Below are 17,568 nucleotides of genomic sequence, written 5' to 3'. Positions count from 1 at the left end.
GTTTTCTCTTTCTCTTTCTTTTTTGAGACAGGGTTTCTCTGTAGCGTTGGAGCCTGTCCTGGATCTCACTCTGTAGACCAGGCTGGCCTTGAACTCACAGAGATCCAGCTGCCTCTGCCTCCTGAGTGCTGGAATTAAAGGCGTGTGCCACCATCGCCTGGCTCATGTAGTGTCACCCACTGTAGTCTACGTGCTTCTACCCTTTCTGATAATGATAGCTGGTAATAATGTATCGCTTCCTTGAAATGAACTAGAAGAATAGATCTTAAGTAGTCCTACAACATATACATGTGTGCTGATTAGTTATGGTGACAGTGGTGCTAATCAATTTCATTGTAGAATTCATTACGTGATGTATGTTGTGTGTATGTGTGTGCGTGCATCATATTGTAGACCTCGAATATATGCTAGTTTATCAACTATGCCTCCAAAAGTTGGATAAAATTCCTCTAATAAATTTACTTTAACCCCCTTTAAGCTGAGGATTTTCCTCTATACTGTAGCTTTATTTTAGTTTCTATATAATTTTTAAAAATTATTTATTTTATATGTATAAATGTTTGTCTGCATGTATGCCTATCATGTGCATGCAGTAATCACGGAGGCCAGAAGAGAGCATCAACTCTTCCTGTAGCTGGAATTACAGGTTGTCTGCCACCGTGTTGGTGCTGGGAACTGAACCTGGGTCCCCCACAAGAGCAACAAGTGCTCCTAAGAGCTGAGCTTCCTCTCCAGCCCTCAGTTTCTATAAAATGTCTTTGTTTGTCTAGACTTTTGGTTTGAGAACTTTTTCTTGACATTCCCAGCCCTTACTTAACGTAATGCCTGATGCAGAATATTGGCTCCATAGTCTTTGGGTGAATGGTTGAACTATCCGATAGCTTAGAGCATTCTGTTTTTGTATTACATACTCTTTAAAATCTCTACATATATTTCATTTTCCTTGCCAGGGTTAAAATTCATATGTTACTTTCTCTACCAACTTGTGTAGATGTATAAGGTCTTCTCTTTTCTTTTTAATCCCATCTGTGAGTTTCTTCATCAGCTGGAAGCATTTAATGTCTCCTGAGCTTGGAAATCCTGTATGTGTTTTTTTTTCTCTGGCACATTTAAAAAAGATACTAAATAAGTGTCAGTCCTTGAGGAGCCGAATTCTGTGTACCTGTCTATCCAGGGGCATCTCCACTTGACCTTGATACTGAATAAGTATTTTGAAATGGATTGGAGTTAGGATAAATAGACAACTTATGAACCCATAGTATCATCAGTTAAAGTAACCACAAACACCCATAGTAGGCTTTAATTTAGGAGAATGATGGCCATTTATCCAGGAGTATATTTAGCACATTAAGAACATAATGTGTAATATCACCTATGAGCAATGGTCTTGTCTTCTCAAATGCGCTCTAAAACCTCTACCTCGCCCCCTTTCTATACACTGTCACAATGCATTAATTTTGCTATGCTTACAGATCCTGTTGTTCCTTGCAGGTTTCACAGGTTTGATATTTGGGGGACTGGTGCTCATTAAAGAGTCTGTCATCGCCTTAGGTAGGGATGACAAGGCACGTGTTTAAAAGCCAAAACATGTTTGTACTTTAAAAAAGCCCAGCATCCTTACAGTGTTAAAGCAATGCAGCTTATAGTAAGATATGCCTAGCCACCACCAAAACAAGGGAAATGATATTTTAAAACTTTTAACCTTCCTCTTAGTGATTTATGTACACTATTTTCCATCTAAACACTGACAATATCATTCTAAATAAAGAATTATGCAAGGCTATTTTAGAGGAACTTATGTAGTATGTGTTCTGATTACTCTGTCTCACACAGAGAGTCTTCCATGGCTCTTTCTGAACGTTTATGCTTTTTGTGAGTATTTTTCACAGGGGCTGTAAATCCTTTCTATTCATTATGTTCTTTATGTGATTTACATCTTTATGTGTTCTATGGTGTGATTTACATTGGTGAGTGCTGCTAAAACCAGGGATAGGAAAATCACCAAGACCATCGCAGGACAAAATCTATATCTCATTTTTGATAAAATTTAAGGGATGATTCATTATATTTCTATAATTATTCACTGCTTTCTATATACATTCCATTTCTTACATCTCTGTGGCTTCTAAGACTGGATGAGATTGGCATGCTCAGGGTTGCATGGCTGTAGGCTATGCTATATTCCATTTCTGCTGTTCTTGTGCATCTTGTAAGAAGGTTGACAGAAGTATCATTATCTCCGTTTTCACAAATGGAAAAACAGATACCGAAAGAATGGGTGACTCCCATCCTTTAGCCTTCATGTCAGAGTCAAAACTAGGACCCAGATCAGAGATAAGGGGGAAATCATGGGAGGCCAAGAAAATCACAAATTGTCTTTTCTAGGGTAGTTAATGAGCATGAGCAGTGGGTTGGCCGCTGCTTGAGCTGTCCTCCCTACAATTTGTAAAGAAGTTAATCTCCAAAAATGTCTGCATGGGGTAGAATATAGCTTTTGCTTTTTAGAAGAGAAGGAACTAAAAATACAGTAGCACAAGCCATTTATTAACTCCAGCAGCAATGTCCTGGGCAAGCAAGACTGTTGTGAAGAAAAACTCAGGAGTGTTTGTAATGAGTAAACCTGTTTAGATCTCTGTTCTTTCACCAATCTATCTTGACACTAAGTATCTACTTAGTTAACATTGGACTAGGAATGACAAACTTCAGCCAAAGCCCGGATGCTCAGTAACGTGCTGTGTAGAAGCACTTTATAGGTTGTGTGATACATAAATTTAGACTGTGCAGAAGCACTTTATAGGTTGTGTGATATATAAATTTAGACTCCATTCTTGGATAATAAATAAAACCCTTCCTGAACAGGAAAGGATGTAGCATTGTCATGGTTGAGGGCTTATTAACAGGTTATAAAGGACAAAATGTATCCATTTTGTTCTGCCCCTTGCCGAAAGATAGTGTTTTGAAACCTCAGCTTTCTTGTTTTAAAAAATGAGACAATAATCACATTTATCAAATTTTTATGAATTTTGTAAAAGATAATACATATGACACAACACGTGACCCTTGACAACTTTTCCAAAGAAAATGTGTGGGAGTAATTATGTGTTTGTAAAAAAAAAAAAAAAAAAAAAAAAAAGCATGACAGTATAGAGAATTCCTTTCTCCTAGTTTTCTCCATTGTTAATGTCTTAAAATTTGTCCAAACAAAAAGATCACATTGATGCACCACTGTTAACTACTACTGATGGCCTTTATTTGGAATTAACAGGCTTGCACAAATGCCTATATTCTGTTTTAGGATCTAGTCCAGAGAACAACATTGCATAATTGTCACGTGTTCTGTTCTGCTCTAGTTTATGACAATTTATCAACAATTTCTCATATTTTACAAACCTTGATGATCTTGTGAATAATGCCCATGTATCATGTGGCATGTTTCTAGAGCTGCTCTTACTTGTTCTGTTTCTCATTATTAGACAAGGGTTATGGGTCTCTAGAGAGTATTCCAGAAGTGACACTTTTTTGTGTGTCACAATGTATCCATGTGGCATCACTGATAATGCCAGCCTTCATCACTTGGTTAAGATAGCACTTGACAATTTTTCCCCCACTGCATCCTAAGCAGTTTTAACCAGCCATCATTTATGTTTATTGTTTCTTCTCTGTCTGTGATACTCTCCAAGGAGAGTTACTCCGAATTGTCATATCCACAGAAACATCCTTGCTGACTGCTCACACTAAAGCACTTTCATACTTCAGTTACTATTATGTTTTTACATCTTGTTTCATTTGTGTTTTCATTGCTTGAAACTGACTCGTTTCTAAGTTTGCCTAGTTTATTATTTGTCAATTAGTTTCCTGCCTCCCCCCCCAGGAACTTCAGAAGATCAACAGTCTGGTGGGATTGCTCATAGCTGTACTCCTGGATTCTAACAGAAGGGCCAGTTTACGCTAAGTGCTTAGCAACTATTTGTTGGATAAATATCAAAGAGAGAAAAATATAGGATTGGCTTATTGGTATTTCTGAAATAGAAAAAGGGAGTTGGATGGTGAAAAGTTTAATTTAGTGTTTTTAATTCACTTGGCTTGTTTTAATGGAAAGTTAAATGCAAATATTACTATCTGTGGAAAATAGGTTAACAGAATGTTAGTAATTCAAGTTGCCTGATAATGCACTTAATAATATGTCAGAGATTTTAGTGACTTATACGGTGAGATAATTACCCTTAATTGTCACCTTGACACAATCAAGACTTACCTGGGAAGGGAGCCTCAATGAGGTGTTGTCTAGGCTGGCCTGTGGGCACATCTGTGGGAGATTGTGTGGGTTATGTTAATTAGGGTAGAAAACCCCATCCACTGTGGGTGGCACCATTCCCTAGAGAGGGATTTCTAACACTCAAAGGGGGCAGTGAGCTGAATACTGGCATGTATGCATTGATGAAGCACAGTCTGCTTTTGATCATGGATGTAATGCGAATGTCTTGTTTCTGTTGCCTTGATTTCCCTGCAACGATGGACAGAAACCTGAAATTTTGAGCCCAATGAACCATTTTTCTGTTGTGGAATATTAGTTTAAGATGTGTTACATTTGTTTTTGCTGTGGACTATTTTTTTAATGATGCAAAGATGTGTTGCATTCTTTTATGTTGCATTTCTTTAACTATAAAGCTGTGTTACTTTGCCTGTCTAAGACACCTGATTGGTCTAATAAAGAACTGAATGGCCAATAGCTGGGCAGAGAAAGGACAGGTGGGGCTGGCAGGCACAGAGAGAATGGGGAGAGTGAGAAAAGAAGAAGGAGAGGAGGACACCAGGGGCTAACCACACAGCTACACAACCAGCCATGAAGTAAGAAGGAAAGTAAGATATATAGAGTAAATAAAGGTAAAAAGCCCAGAGGCAAAATGTAGTTAAAGAGAAATGGGATGATTTAAGTTAGAAAAGCTGGCAAGAAACAAGCCAAGCTAAGGCTGGCCTTTCATAAGTAAGATTAAGTCTCTGTGTATTTATTTGGGAGCTAGGTGGTGGGCCCCCAAAGAATGAAAAAAACCCAAAAACCAAAACCCCCCAAAACATACATTTTTCCTTCAAGTTGGTTTTGTCAGAGTATTTTTTATCTCAGCCACAGGAATCAAATCTAAGACAACATATATGACAGACCAGTGACACCTCTCTACCTTTATGACCTTTACTTATGAACTGCCTCCTGTTTCGTATTGTAGACCTTCAGAACCTGAAGACTGTAGAGATTCCTGATGTCCTTGATTAACTTCAGTTGATTGCTTAGTGCCTACATCTTTTGATTTATACTGCCCTACTCACCCTAAGGGAGATTCAGGTAATATGTCTTCCTTCTGTGACCACTAGTAAGAGTGTTTTTTTTTTTTTTTCTTTAATTTCTATTTTTAGGACTTAAAATCTCCAAGCCAGAGGGATGAAATCGCAGGGGCCCGGGCCACCTTGAAGGAGAACTCCCCCCTCTTGCATTCGATTTGTTCAGCTTGTTTGGAACATTCCGATGTTGCTTCGCTCAAAGCCAGTAAGGACACAGTCTGTGAAGAGATTCAGAATGCTCTTGATATAATTTCAAATGCTTCCCAAGGCATCCAGAATGTGCCAACACTTTCTGAACCTCAGGCGGCAACCCTGGGAAGCGCTCTTGATGAGCTGGAGGTAAGTGGAGAGAGCCAAAAATGTGACTTAATGTCTTAGTACAAGTCAGCAGAGGCAGACTTCCGGTTCCTATGTGGGAGTTGAGAGAGCTTGTATTTTATCATGCGCTAATCAGTCTCCATGACCTTTTTGGGTCTTCCAGTGAATTAACAGCAAAGTTTCCTATCAACATGCTCAGCATTCCTCTGCCAAAGAAGCCTTTAAGTCGGAATTGCCTGAGATTCAAGTGAAGATTTTATTTTACATAGATCAGCTTCTAAAGTGGAGGATTTATTTACTGTACAATATTTATTATCGGCACTGTTCTTTGACAAGGGCTTATATTTTAGCAAGAAAATGTAGGCAAAAAGCACACTAAACATTATAAATAACCAAATTGCGTATCAGATTATAAATGGGGTGAGGTAGTCTCAAAGATTTGAGGAGTTTAAGTCAGGAGCAGATAGAGATCTAGAACATAAGCCCAATGCCACTTCTCCTGTGTTTGTGACAGCATAGAAGCCAGGAACCTGGGTGGAGTCAGCAAGGGGGGATGTTCACAGCCCGGGCTAAAGAGCCAATGGGACCAGGCCATAGAAGGCTGTTCAGGCTTTTCCTCTGAGCAACTGGGACTCTTTATAAGGCATTAACACGCTGAGACTCATGTCCTAAAGGAATGATGTTAGCACCACATGAGGACAGAGTCAATGCAAATAAGGTGAGAAGCTGGAATCCAGGTGGGAGGCTATGGTAGGGACCCAAGCTCACCTCATACCTTCCATGTGCCACCTCACTCCATCATATGTGGTCATGAAAGCTGCAGCAAGGCTCAGTTTTGTTAGTAGGAATCAGCTAGATAATGATAGAATGGATGGACGCATGGGACATGGGCCAAAGGAGAAGTCATAGCTGGTGTCCCACACGGAGACCTCTAGCAACATAGCGAGGAGTTCATGATCTGAGATGCTATTAGGAATTAATATCTGGGCAGTGAAGAGACGGATGAAGTCTGCCTGGGAGACAGACCTACAAAGCCAGGGCCAACTGACGATTGGTAATTAGAGAGCATTGGTTTTCAGAGCGTGCCTTACTAGGTTGAAATACACAGGACCTTCTGCATCTTTCTGTTGCTGAATAAAAGTCACCTGCCTGGTGAAGACCATGAACTCCGGAGTCAGGAGGACTCATCTGTGTAGTGAAGCTAGACTTGTCCACCATAGGACTGTGAATGGTGAGGATAGATCTCACACATCTTATATAGCGTGCATAGTTAATTTAAAATTTTAATTGAGTAACTTGATAGGAGAGGTTTTCCTTAACCAGGGGAAGGCTGTGGTCATAAGAAGATGAGAAACCCAGTTTTGAACAAGTTGAGGGATTTATCAGGTCTTCAAGTATGACATCAATGAATGTTGGCTCTTCTAGTCCAGCAAGGAGACTCCTGAGTGGGAGGTAACATAGTGGGATGCTTAAGGGTAAAACTTCTAAAGCCTTCATTCTTGGGTTTGTAGTCCAGCTGTGGCACTTGCTATATTTGTGACTTTGGGAACAATATTTATGGACCTCTATTGTTCTGCTTACAAATGTTCCAATAACAATAGCACAGTGTTATCAGGTTAAATGAATTCATAATACAGGTGTGGTTGTTCAGAGTAATGCATAGTAAATATTCAGTTTTGGAAGCAGATTTTTCCATAATGAAAAAATATTTATAATTAAAATTACTAAAGTTTTACTGATAACCAAAAAACTTACTTAATGCCCATATTGTTCCTATCAACTTCATTATAAATTCATTAAATAATTAATACTTTTAAGTTTAAAATAGCTTTCTCTTTAATTGCCTGTCTTTAAACAGGGTCTTCATTTCTAATCCAATATGATTAGCAGTATTATTGTATATTATTATATTCATGTGAAAATGCATAAAATATCTAGTTATATGCAGAGTTTAGGAACTCAGTTCTGATAAGGTAAAAAAAATGAATAGAAATAAATAATCTCCCATCATCCAATGTTCACTCTCTGTAATGAACACACAATTGTCTTATGTGTTAAAAGCATATCTTTTTTTCATTTTTCTTTATTAAGAAATTTTCTACTCACTTTACATACCACCCACAGATCCCATCTCCTTCCTCATCCCATCCCCCAGCCCTCCCTCCCAAGCCACTCCATATCCCCCAAATCAAGGTCTTCTGTGGGGAGTCGCAGAGCCTGGCACACTGAGCCTAGGCAGGTCCAAGCCCCTTCCCACTGCACCAAGGCTGCACAAGGCATCATACCACAGGCACGGGGCTCCAAAAAGCCTGTCCATGCACCAGGGATAGATCCTGATCCCCCTGTCTGGGTGCCCTCCAAACAATTTGAGCCAAACAACCATCTTCTGTATCCAGAGGGCCTAGTCCAGTCCCACGGGGGCTCCACAGCCACCAGTCCACAGTTCATGGGCTTCCACTAGTGTGGCCTGTCATCTCTGCATGGCTTCCCATCATGGTCTCCATGTGCCCTGCATGCAGAATCCCTCCTCTCTCTCATCAATTGGATTCCCGGAGCTCAACCTGGTGCCTGGCCGTGGATTTCTGCATCTGCCTCCATCAGTCACTGAACAAAGGCTCTATGATGGTGGCTAGGGTATTCACTAGATCAGTCATCAGAGTAGACCAGTCCAGGCACCCTCTAGACCCCTGCTAGCACTCCTGTATTCAAAGCATATCTTGATGTCTTGTCTTTCAAGATTGAAAATCTCCTTTTCTAAGATCAGTCACAGATAATAGAAGGTAGCAGCTAGATGCCAGTAAACTGTTAGATTCTAAATAAAAAAAAAAAAATAGAAAACTTGGGGACCAGAATGCATGGGAAACTCAACTGTAATTTGAAAAGCTTGGGGGAGCTAATCAGTTATTCTGTACCAGGTAGTAAGGGAAATGGTGTGACTACCGATAAACACATAATATGTTCATTTACTGGAGCAATTGGAGATCATGGGAAGTTTTAGTCCTGTGTATCTTGTCCTTGCCCCTTCCAAACACCGTCCTTTCTAAAAATACATCCACATTCTTTTGAAACCTTGTCACTCTGGTCGCCTAATGTTCTTAATGATTACTGTCAGCCTCCCTGAAGCAGTCTATAAGGCACACACACCTGCTCTTAGAGGCGTTTTATCTCAGCTACCAGAGACTGTGGCCTGAGGAGTCACTGCCTTTCCCAAGGGTACCAGCTGTTCAATGTCCTTGATTCCTGCTCCTGTCTGCTGGCTCCTGCTGTTTCTACCCCTTGGAAACCAGACTACTTCAACTAACAGACTTGGGTGGTGGAGAGGGAGAGCTGAGTTGGAGGCCTTCAGCCTTGATTGGGGGGTTATAAGGTTTCACAGGTTTCCTTCTCTGGCACCCCACACCAGTGCTTGGGTTTATAATATGACCTAGAATGTGACTAGACTGGTTTGTAATGTGACCTAGACCATGTGTGCTTTTATGCTGAGAAAGGTTGGTTGCTTGACTTTTTTAAAAAATAAAGAATAATGAAAAAAAAAAAAAACAGTTGAACAAGGTCCTGGTTTGTCTTGCAACACAGTAGCTTGAACTGTCTGCTTTGATCTGCACCTCTTCATAAAGGTCAGCTCTGAAATGGCAAGCTTATCCACTGTGGGAAGCCAGGGTATCTACAGACAAATGATAACTTGGTCTTAATGTGCAAGTCCTCGGCCTGCCATGTGGGCTGTGTTTAACCCTGCTGAAGCAGTGGGCACAGAACATCACATATCCAGTGTGCTTGATTGTCTAGTAGCTAGGAAGTGGGCTTTTAGAGAGATACCCACAGTTGAACACTATATATATATATATATATATATATATATATATATATATATATATATATATAAAATTTGTTGTAGACAATGAACAGCTATTTTGCCTTCATGTCTATTTTCCTTCTAGATTATAGTTGTGTTCAAAAGAAAGCTGTTGTATTCCACTCTCTACTTTGCTCCCTTGTTAAAATAAAAATGGGGCTTTGTGTGTGTTCTGCTCCTGAATACATATAATATTTATGCAATATCTTTTATTAAAATGGTTAGCAATCTGTAGATATTATTTAGCAGATGTCTTGAGATATAAAATCTCATCCTTTGGGTTAAGAGTGTTTTTTTCCCCTCTAAATAAGCGGTCTTTAAAATAAAAATGAAATGTTTCTAGATGACTAAAGTATTTTAAGATTTACCTATGTTTTAAGTATATATTTATTTAGATTGCAGGGGGCATACATATGTATATGCACACACAGAGGCCAGAAGAGAGCATCTGGTGTCCTTCTCTATCAGTCTTCACCTTTACTTTGAGGCAGGAGCTCTCCCTGAATCCGGAGCTCTTATTCTCTTGGCTAGACTTGGAATCAGTAAACCTCATCGATCCTCCTATGTCTTCTCCCCTTGGAGCTGGGGTTACTAGTGTGTGTTAGATGCTTGGCTTGTTAAGTAGGTGCTGGGATTTGAACTCTGGTTCTGAGCCATTTCTCCAGCCCCTCCAGCTAAACATTTTACATGGATTGTTCGCTTGATTATTACAGTATCACCACTAAAAATTTTGTATTTGCTTTACAGAAAAAAAAAATGAGACCAAAGCTGTATGTATTGCTCATCAGGAAGCTAGTGGATAGGAGTCTTTCTGATTCCAGAAGAATTTGTAGGTGTGCTTGTGTTGAGTTTTCCTAGCTAGAACTTAGTGCACTCAATCAAAATTCAGCATAATACATGCTAAGGTTCTTAGTTTATATGAATCATCAGAAAAGTTATAAATGTAACCAAAGTCTTTCTGGTGGATTAAACACTGTCGATGGCTCATTAAGTAGAAATAGTCTCTATTTGGGAAGTACTTCTTGTAATGGGGTGGAACTTTCCAGAGGAGCGGGCAGGTGGAATTTGTATAGCACATTTTCCAAAGTGTTAAACAGATTTGTGTCCAGAGAAGTTCCCACAAAAGACCTAATTTATCCCAAAGTTTTCCAAATTGATCCTCTACTGAGACATCTTTGGTTTCTCACTTCAGTTTGAGGTGAGTGCTATAGGCAGGAAGCAGCAGAGGCTGGAGAGGAGAAAGTCTGGAGAAGGGTCTTTTCAAGAGCAGAAGACCTCTTATGACCCATTTACTTCTGAACAAACAGGCAAAAGACCTAAACTACTTTCCTGAGAACCCAATTCTGTCTTAACAACTGAAATTTACCTGTAGTCAAAGATAGGGCTTCAGAACAAAATTCCTGGAAAAAAATATATATCCAAGTCACAAATAATTGCCAAGGCTATCTGAACTAGATAAAACAGAATTTACTGAACATTTAACCTTTTAACAATAATTTTGTGAGTTAAATGGTTGCACTTTATATTATTTACAGGGAGCTATATTGGTAGAGGATCTGAAGTAACCTTTGCTCTATTTTGCTCCTGCAAATATACTACTATGAAATAAATGGATGTAGTAAATACTCTGTTGGGAGCCAGACTCATTAAATGTTTATAGTGTGAAAATGTATCAGAACACTTACTCAACAGCTACCATGCTAAAAGTTCTGTTAAATCTTTTATTCTGGGTCATGGCTGGTTGTGGATATGAGACTTGAGATTTATTGGTGGAGAAAATAGAAGCTGAATTAGAACACTGTACAACTTAAATTGATGGATTTATTGGAAAGGCTAGTGTGAATTAATTATTGAGTGTTGCCTCTGCATTTGTGACTGAATGGGAGTTGAGAAGTGTCACATTGTAGATGAATAGAATTTTGAAAATGTCATTAAGCAGGAAACTCTGCCAGGGAAAACTGCATTGAAAACTTGAAGTCCACTAACACATATTTCTCTTGTGTAGAAGGAAAAAACAAGCATTAATATTATAATAGGAGTTATTTGCATCTGTCTTTTAAGGTGATGATATTGAAGGACATATGTGTAGTTATTTTATTTTCAGATAAGCTATATTCTTTCCTTTATATATCATTTTATATTCATATTATTGATAATTTCATATATGCATATAATGTGTATTGACTAAATCTATTTCCATTCTTTACCCTCTAATTCATGGCCTGTTCCCTGAACTACTTTTCCTTCTCAACTTCATGTTCTCTGTTTTAAAAATCACTGAGTTCCATAGTTCTTCCTCTATGTACCTGGCTGTACATAAAGGTGTACCAGAGCATGGGTAACTTCTAAGAAACCACATCCCTGGAGAAAATGAAACTCCATCCTCCAGCAGCCATCAACTGCTAATAGCTCCACACTAGGGGTGGGATTTCATGAGCTTCTCCCCCATCCATGTTGGGATTTTGGCTGGCTAGATTTTGTATAAGCAGTCACAGCTGCTGTGAGATCATGGGTGCAATGTCCCAGTCAGGTCTAGCAGATAGTGTTTTGTTGCAGACGTCCACTACCGCTGGCTCTTACAATCTCTATGCCTTCTCTTCTACAATGTCCTTGAGCCTTGGGAACAGAGGGAACGAGATATAGGTGTCCCATTTAGAACTGAGAACAGTTTCTTATTCTGTCCTTGTTGACCAGTTGTGGATCTCTGTATTAATTTTATTGCAGAGAGAAGCTTTTAGACGCACTAATCTATGGGTATACTAATATGAACACAGGGGACAGTTTATTACTATTTCCATTGTGTAGAATAGTAGTATTGGGTTCTTCCCTAGGGTGTATGACCTAGCTAGTTATAGATTGTTTTGGAGGGAGGGCAGTCAATGGCATCATGTGGAATGGTCCTTAAATCCAATCAATAGTGAAACAGTGGTTGGTTACGCCCATAACGTTTTTGCTACCATTGCATCAGTGAAGTCTGTCTTGCCAGATCCATCACTACTGTAGTTTGCAGAGTTCATGGTCGGTAAGACTACTGATTACTTTTCTCCCTTTCATGAACCTTGCATGAAAGCTAGCCAGCAGGGATAAAGCTTCCAGGTACCAGCCTGCTCTCTCTATGTTCTATGATTCAAGTGTTCAGTATCTTCAGCAATAAGGTCTTACCATCAGGTTCTGAACAATAACAGAGAGCCATAGAAATAACCTATAATTTTTGGAGAGGTGTTCTATGGGACCTCACTGACCATCAACTGGTAAAGAGGTATCCCATATCTGACACTAGGCTTTTTTTTTTTTTTTTTTTGGTTTTTCGAGACAGGGTTTCTCTGTGTAGCTTTGCACCTTTTCCTAGAACTCACTTGGTAGCCCAGGCTGGCCTCAAACTCACAGAGATCCACCTGGCTCTGCCTCCCGAGTGCTGGGATTAAAGGTGTGCACCACCACCGCCCAGCAGGCTTTTTTTTTTTTTTTTAAATGATAGCCTATGTTGACTGGGAGAGGCATTGTCTCTCCATTCTAGAATTGCCCCATTTAAACTCCCTTTACATATGTACTGTATATATTTTAGGAAGCTTCCATAGAGGTGGGTTTTGGTATGGCTTTTCCAAATGTCTTTAGTGTTACTTATCCCTCCTTATATTCCTTCTACCCATCCCTTCCATCCCCTACCTCATTAAAGCTTTCATGTTCCATTATATGACTTTGTTTAGTTATAGCTCCAGGTGCCTAGAACCATTACACATAGCCGGTGCTAAGTGACTATTAATGAAGTAATAAGTACATGCAAACATGCCACCTCTCCAAGTGTTATCACAGTGGATGCCATTTTCCTCTTACTCTAATTTTTCTCTTTTCTTCAACTGGAATTGAATATACTTAGTAAGGGATTTAGCTTTAAACTGGGCCATGAATTTATAGTGAGGAAACCAAGAAAGTAAATTGAAGCTGTGCTTTGGTCAGACTCTTTCTGTAATAAGACAGCACAAAGAGAAAAAAATGCATATCTATGTTTCTTTCTCTTTTTTTTTTTAATTTTTATTTTGCAATATAATTCAGTTCTACATATCAGCCACAGATTCCCTTGTTCTCCCCCCTCCCTCCCCCCTCCCCTTCCCCCCAGCCCGCCCCCCATTCCAATCTCCTCCAGGGCAAAGCCTTCCCCACAGACTGAGATCAACCTGGTGGACTCAGTCTAGGTAGGTCCAGTCCCCTCCTCCCATGCCGAGCCAAGGGACCCTGCATAGGCCCCAGGTTTCAAACAGCCAACTCATGCAATGAGCACAGGACCCGGTCCCACTGCCTGGATGCCTCCCAAACAGATCAGGCCAATCAACTGTCTCACCCACTCAGAGGGCCTGATCCAGTTGGTGACCCCTCAGCCATTGGTTCAGATTTCATGTGTTTCCGTTTGTTTGGCTATTTGTCTCTGTGCTTTACCCAACCTTGGTCTCAACAATTCTCGCTCATATAAACCCTCCTCATTCTCGCTAATTGGACTCCCAGAGATCCACCTGGGGCCTAGCCCCCCCCCCCTCCAAAGAGCTGCCCATCTTTGGTCTAGATTCTCTGAGATTTCCAAGATGTGCCACCTTTTATTACAAATAATGATTTTGGGTGAACACAGTTCTTACTGTCTTACATTTTCACTTAAATGAAAAGCCAGACCTCTGTCAATTAGATAAGCACTTAGGAACTCAGGAAGAAAGTGGCTGTCACTCATTTATCTAGAATTACTTCGTATAATTACTATTTTAAAAAATGTTTTTGTTTCCAGAAATACAGTGAATTAAAAGTAATTAAAGTGATGGATAAAATATTTTAAAATATATAGTCCATCCGTTAAGGGATTTTTTAAAAAAGGACATATATAAAGAAATATCAAATTCACAATAACCCAGCAACAGGATTTGCTGGAATATGTAGCAATTTATTTGTAGTTAAAGCCTGGGCTTTGAACTTTGAAAGACCAGCTGAGGGTGAAAGATAGAAATGTCCATTGTGTAGAATAGTAGTACTGGATTCTTCCCTAGGGTCTATTACCTAGCTAGTCATAGATTTTTTTGTGGGGGGAGGCCAATTAATGGCATCATGTGGAATGGTCCTTAAATCCACTCAATAGTGGAATAGTGGTTGGTTACACCCATAACATTTGTGCCACCATTCCATCAGTGAGCCTATCTTGCCAGGTCCATCACTATTGCAGTTTGCAGAGTTCTTACTTGGTAAGACTATATCACTCTTCTCCCTTGCATGAATTTTGCATGAAAGCTAGCCAGCAGGGATAAAGCTTCCAGGTTGGTACCAGCCTGATTTCTCTTTGTGCTATGATTCAAGTATTCAGTATCTTCAGCAATGAGGTCTGCTAGTTGGAAGACAACATAGGAGACTGTAGTGTCTGGTTTTATGTGTCAGCTTGACACTAGCTAGAGTCACCAGAGAGGAAGGAGCCTCAGTTGGGGAAATGTCTCAATGAGATCCAGCTGTAAGGTGATCAATGGGCAAGGGGCCAGCCCAAACTTGGTGGTGCCCTCCCTGGGCTGCTGGTCTTGGGTTCTATGAGAAAGCAGGCTGAGAAAGCCATGGGAAGCAAGCTGGTGAGCAGCACCCCTCCATGGCCTCTGCATCAGCTCCTACCTCCAGGATTCTGCCCCATTTGAGTTCTTGTCCTGACTTCCTTCAGTGATGAATAGCAATGCTGAAGAAAATAAAGAGAATTATCTTTTTAAACCTGGATATGGTGGCATAGGCCTGTAATCTCAACACATGGGGATCTGAGGCAGGAGAAAGCCACATTTGAGCCAAGTCTGGCCTAACATAGTGAATCCCTGTCACAAACAACAAAATAAAAGATATATTCACTAACACAGCTAAAGGACCTTCCACATGAGCCAAACAAACCCTTTCCTCCACAACCTGCCTTTTGGTCATGGTATTTCATCACAGCAATAGAAACCCCAACTAAGACAGAGACCTTCGTCTTCTGCTTCGAGAAAAATCTTGGATGGAGGTACCTATTTGTGTCAGGACTCGATCAATGATGTGGACAACACCGTTTGTGGCAATCTGGTTCCCATAGAGGATGACCTGCAATCATTTGAAAAAAAAAAATCAGAGCCAGCGTTAATTGCTAGGACAGTAAGGTGATTTCCACATTCCCATTGTACTAGCAGGTATGATGGAAAGAGCCTACTTGGTGAGAGCTGATGCCAGTAGGTATAGCTATAAACTATACCTAGTAGGTACCACATGAGCCAAACAAACCCTTTCCTCCACAACCTGCCTTTTGGTCATGGTATTTCATCACAGCAATAGAAACCCCAACTAAGACAGAGACCTTCGTCTTCTGCTTCGAGAAAAATCTTGGATGGAGGTACCTATTTGTGTCAGGACTCGATCAATGATGTGGACAACACCGTTTGTGGCAATCTGGTTCCCATAGAGGATGACCTGCAATCATTTGAAAAAAAAAATCAGAGCCAGCGTTAATTGCTAGGACAGTAAGGTGATTTCCACATTCCCATTGTACTAGCAGGTATGATGGAAAGAGCCTACTTGGTGAGAGCTGATGCCAGTAGGTATAGCTATAAACTATACCTAGTAGGTACAGCATAAAGAGCCTACAGGCCTACACACTGAGTGCTGATGCCATCTGTGGATTAAGACTTGAGTACTGTGTTAGAGAAAGCAGAACTGTTCAGAACCCCAGTCAATCAAAAGCATCTCTGGAGATCCAAGACAAAGAATTTCCTTCATTTGAGCTATTGACTTTATTTTTATTCTTTGTTTGTAACTATTTCTAATGTTGGTCAAAGAATTGTGTAAAGAATTCTGGTCAGCTCTGAAATGAATTCTGAGAGAGGGGTGACAATCACCATTGCCTGTCATGGAGTCTACTGAATAATAAATAGTATTGCCTCAAAAAAAAAAAAAAAAAAAAGACAGAGATCTTTACAAGAAGCTGGCAGTCCTTAAGGTTTGATCATCCCGCTGGTTGAATGAGGAGAACGCTAGCCGCTATGGAAGGGAAGAGTCAGAAAACTTGACTAGCTTAGCCTTGGCTCTGGGTAGCACAGAGGGTCACACCCACACACCCAACCCCTCAAAACTCTGAAGAACAGAATGCACCCGGAATTTTCTAAGCAGGATCCTATCCTTATGTGGACTTTGGGTCAGAATTTATATTATCTGCGTAGCCTCTTAAACCTCAGCAGAAAATCTAATTTAAAGTTGTCCTATCTTGGTAATACCTCAAGGGACCTGGCAGAAGCAAACTCAGACTCATACTGAACTTTATGCCCAGTCTTCAAAAAATTCTAATACATCTCTGAAGAAGATAAGTTCTCATAACACACAAATAAAGTGAGCCATTGTGAGCGACATTGACAAAAGGGGCAGACTGCAGAGAAAGCCCTTTCCATTACAGACACAGAGATCACAAGATGCTGACTATAAATTAGTTGTGTTAAATATACACAATTCTCCCATTTATTTATTACAACTATAAATGTGCTGAAGGAACAAAAGAATTCAAAATTGAGCAGACAGTATTACCTAAAATGAAAAATACAATTAGGATTATTAAGTTGATTAGGCCAAATATGATCAGGTAGGGGATTAGTATCTCTGAAAGGTATTTGACAATGCTGCTTAGAATTTTCCACAGAAACAGAAATAAAAAATATTTTGGAAAAAAGTTAATACACAAGATGGTGCAGCAGGTTAAAAATATTCTAATTTGAAGTCCAGAAGAAAGAAAGTAACAAAGAATCTTCTAGAACAGTGGTTCTCAACCTTACTAATGCTGTGACTCTCTAATACAGTTTCATGTAGTGATGACCGCCAACCATAAAATTATTTTTGTTGCTACTTCAGAACTGTAATTTTGCTACTGTTATAAATCATAATGTAAATATCTGATATGTGACGCCCCTCCTCCGAAAGGGGTCACGACCCAGAAGCTGAGAACCACTGTTCTAGAACTTATGGAAGATACCAGTATCCATATCTAATATACCTTATAAGCATCAAGTACAACATTAGTAAAGAAATGTACATTTCTACTGATT

The 17,568-nt window shown here is 39.9% G+C and overlaps 1 protein-coding gene across 7 annotated transcripts in view; it reads left to right on the top strand.

The window, feature by feature from the left end:
- Ctnna3 (catenin alpha 3) overlaps positions 1-17,568 on the top strand; it is a 1,349,586-nt gene that overhangs the window by 225,774 nt on the left and 1,106,244 nt on the right. For all 7 annotated transcript variants that reach the window (XR_009383445.1, XR_009383447.1, XM_059281472.1 and 4 more), the window contains exon 5: positions 5,410-5,673. Coding sequence is in view for 5 of the 7 variants with exons in the window: in XM_059281472.1 (XP_059137455.1) it covers positions 5,410-5,673 (264 nt within the window). In the remaining 2 variants the exon portion in view is untranslated. The remainder of the gene's footprint in view (positions 1-5,409; positions 5,674-17,568) is intronic.

This window comes from Peromyscus eremicus, chromosome 16_21 (assembly GCF_949786415.1).
Source record: "Peromyscus eremicus chromosome 16_21, PerEre_H2_v1, whole genome shotgun sequence".
Classification (NCBI taxonomy): Eukaryota; Metazoa; Chordata; class Mammalia; order Rodentia; family Cricetidae; genus Peromyscus; species Peromyscus eremicus.
The sequence above is the reverse complement of the archived record's forward strand: the minus strand, read 5'-3'. Positions and strand labels throughout refer to the sequence as shown.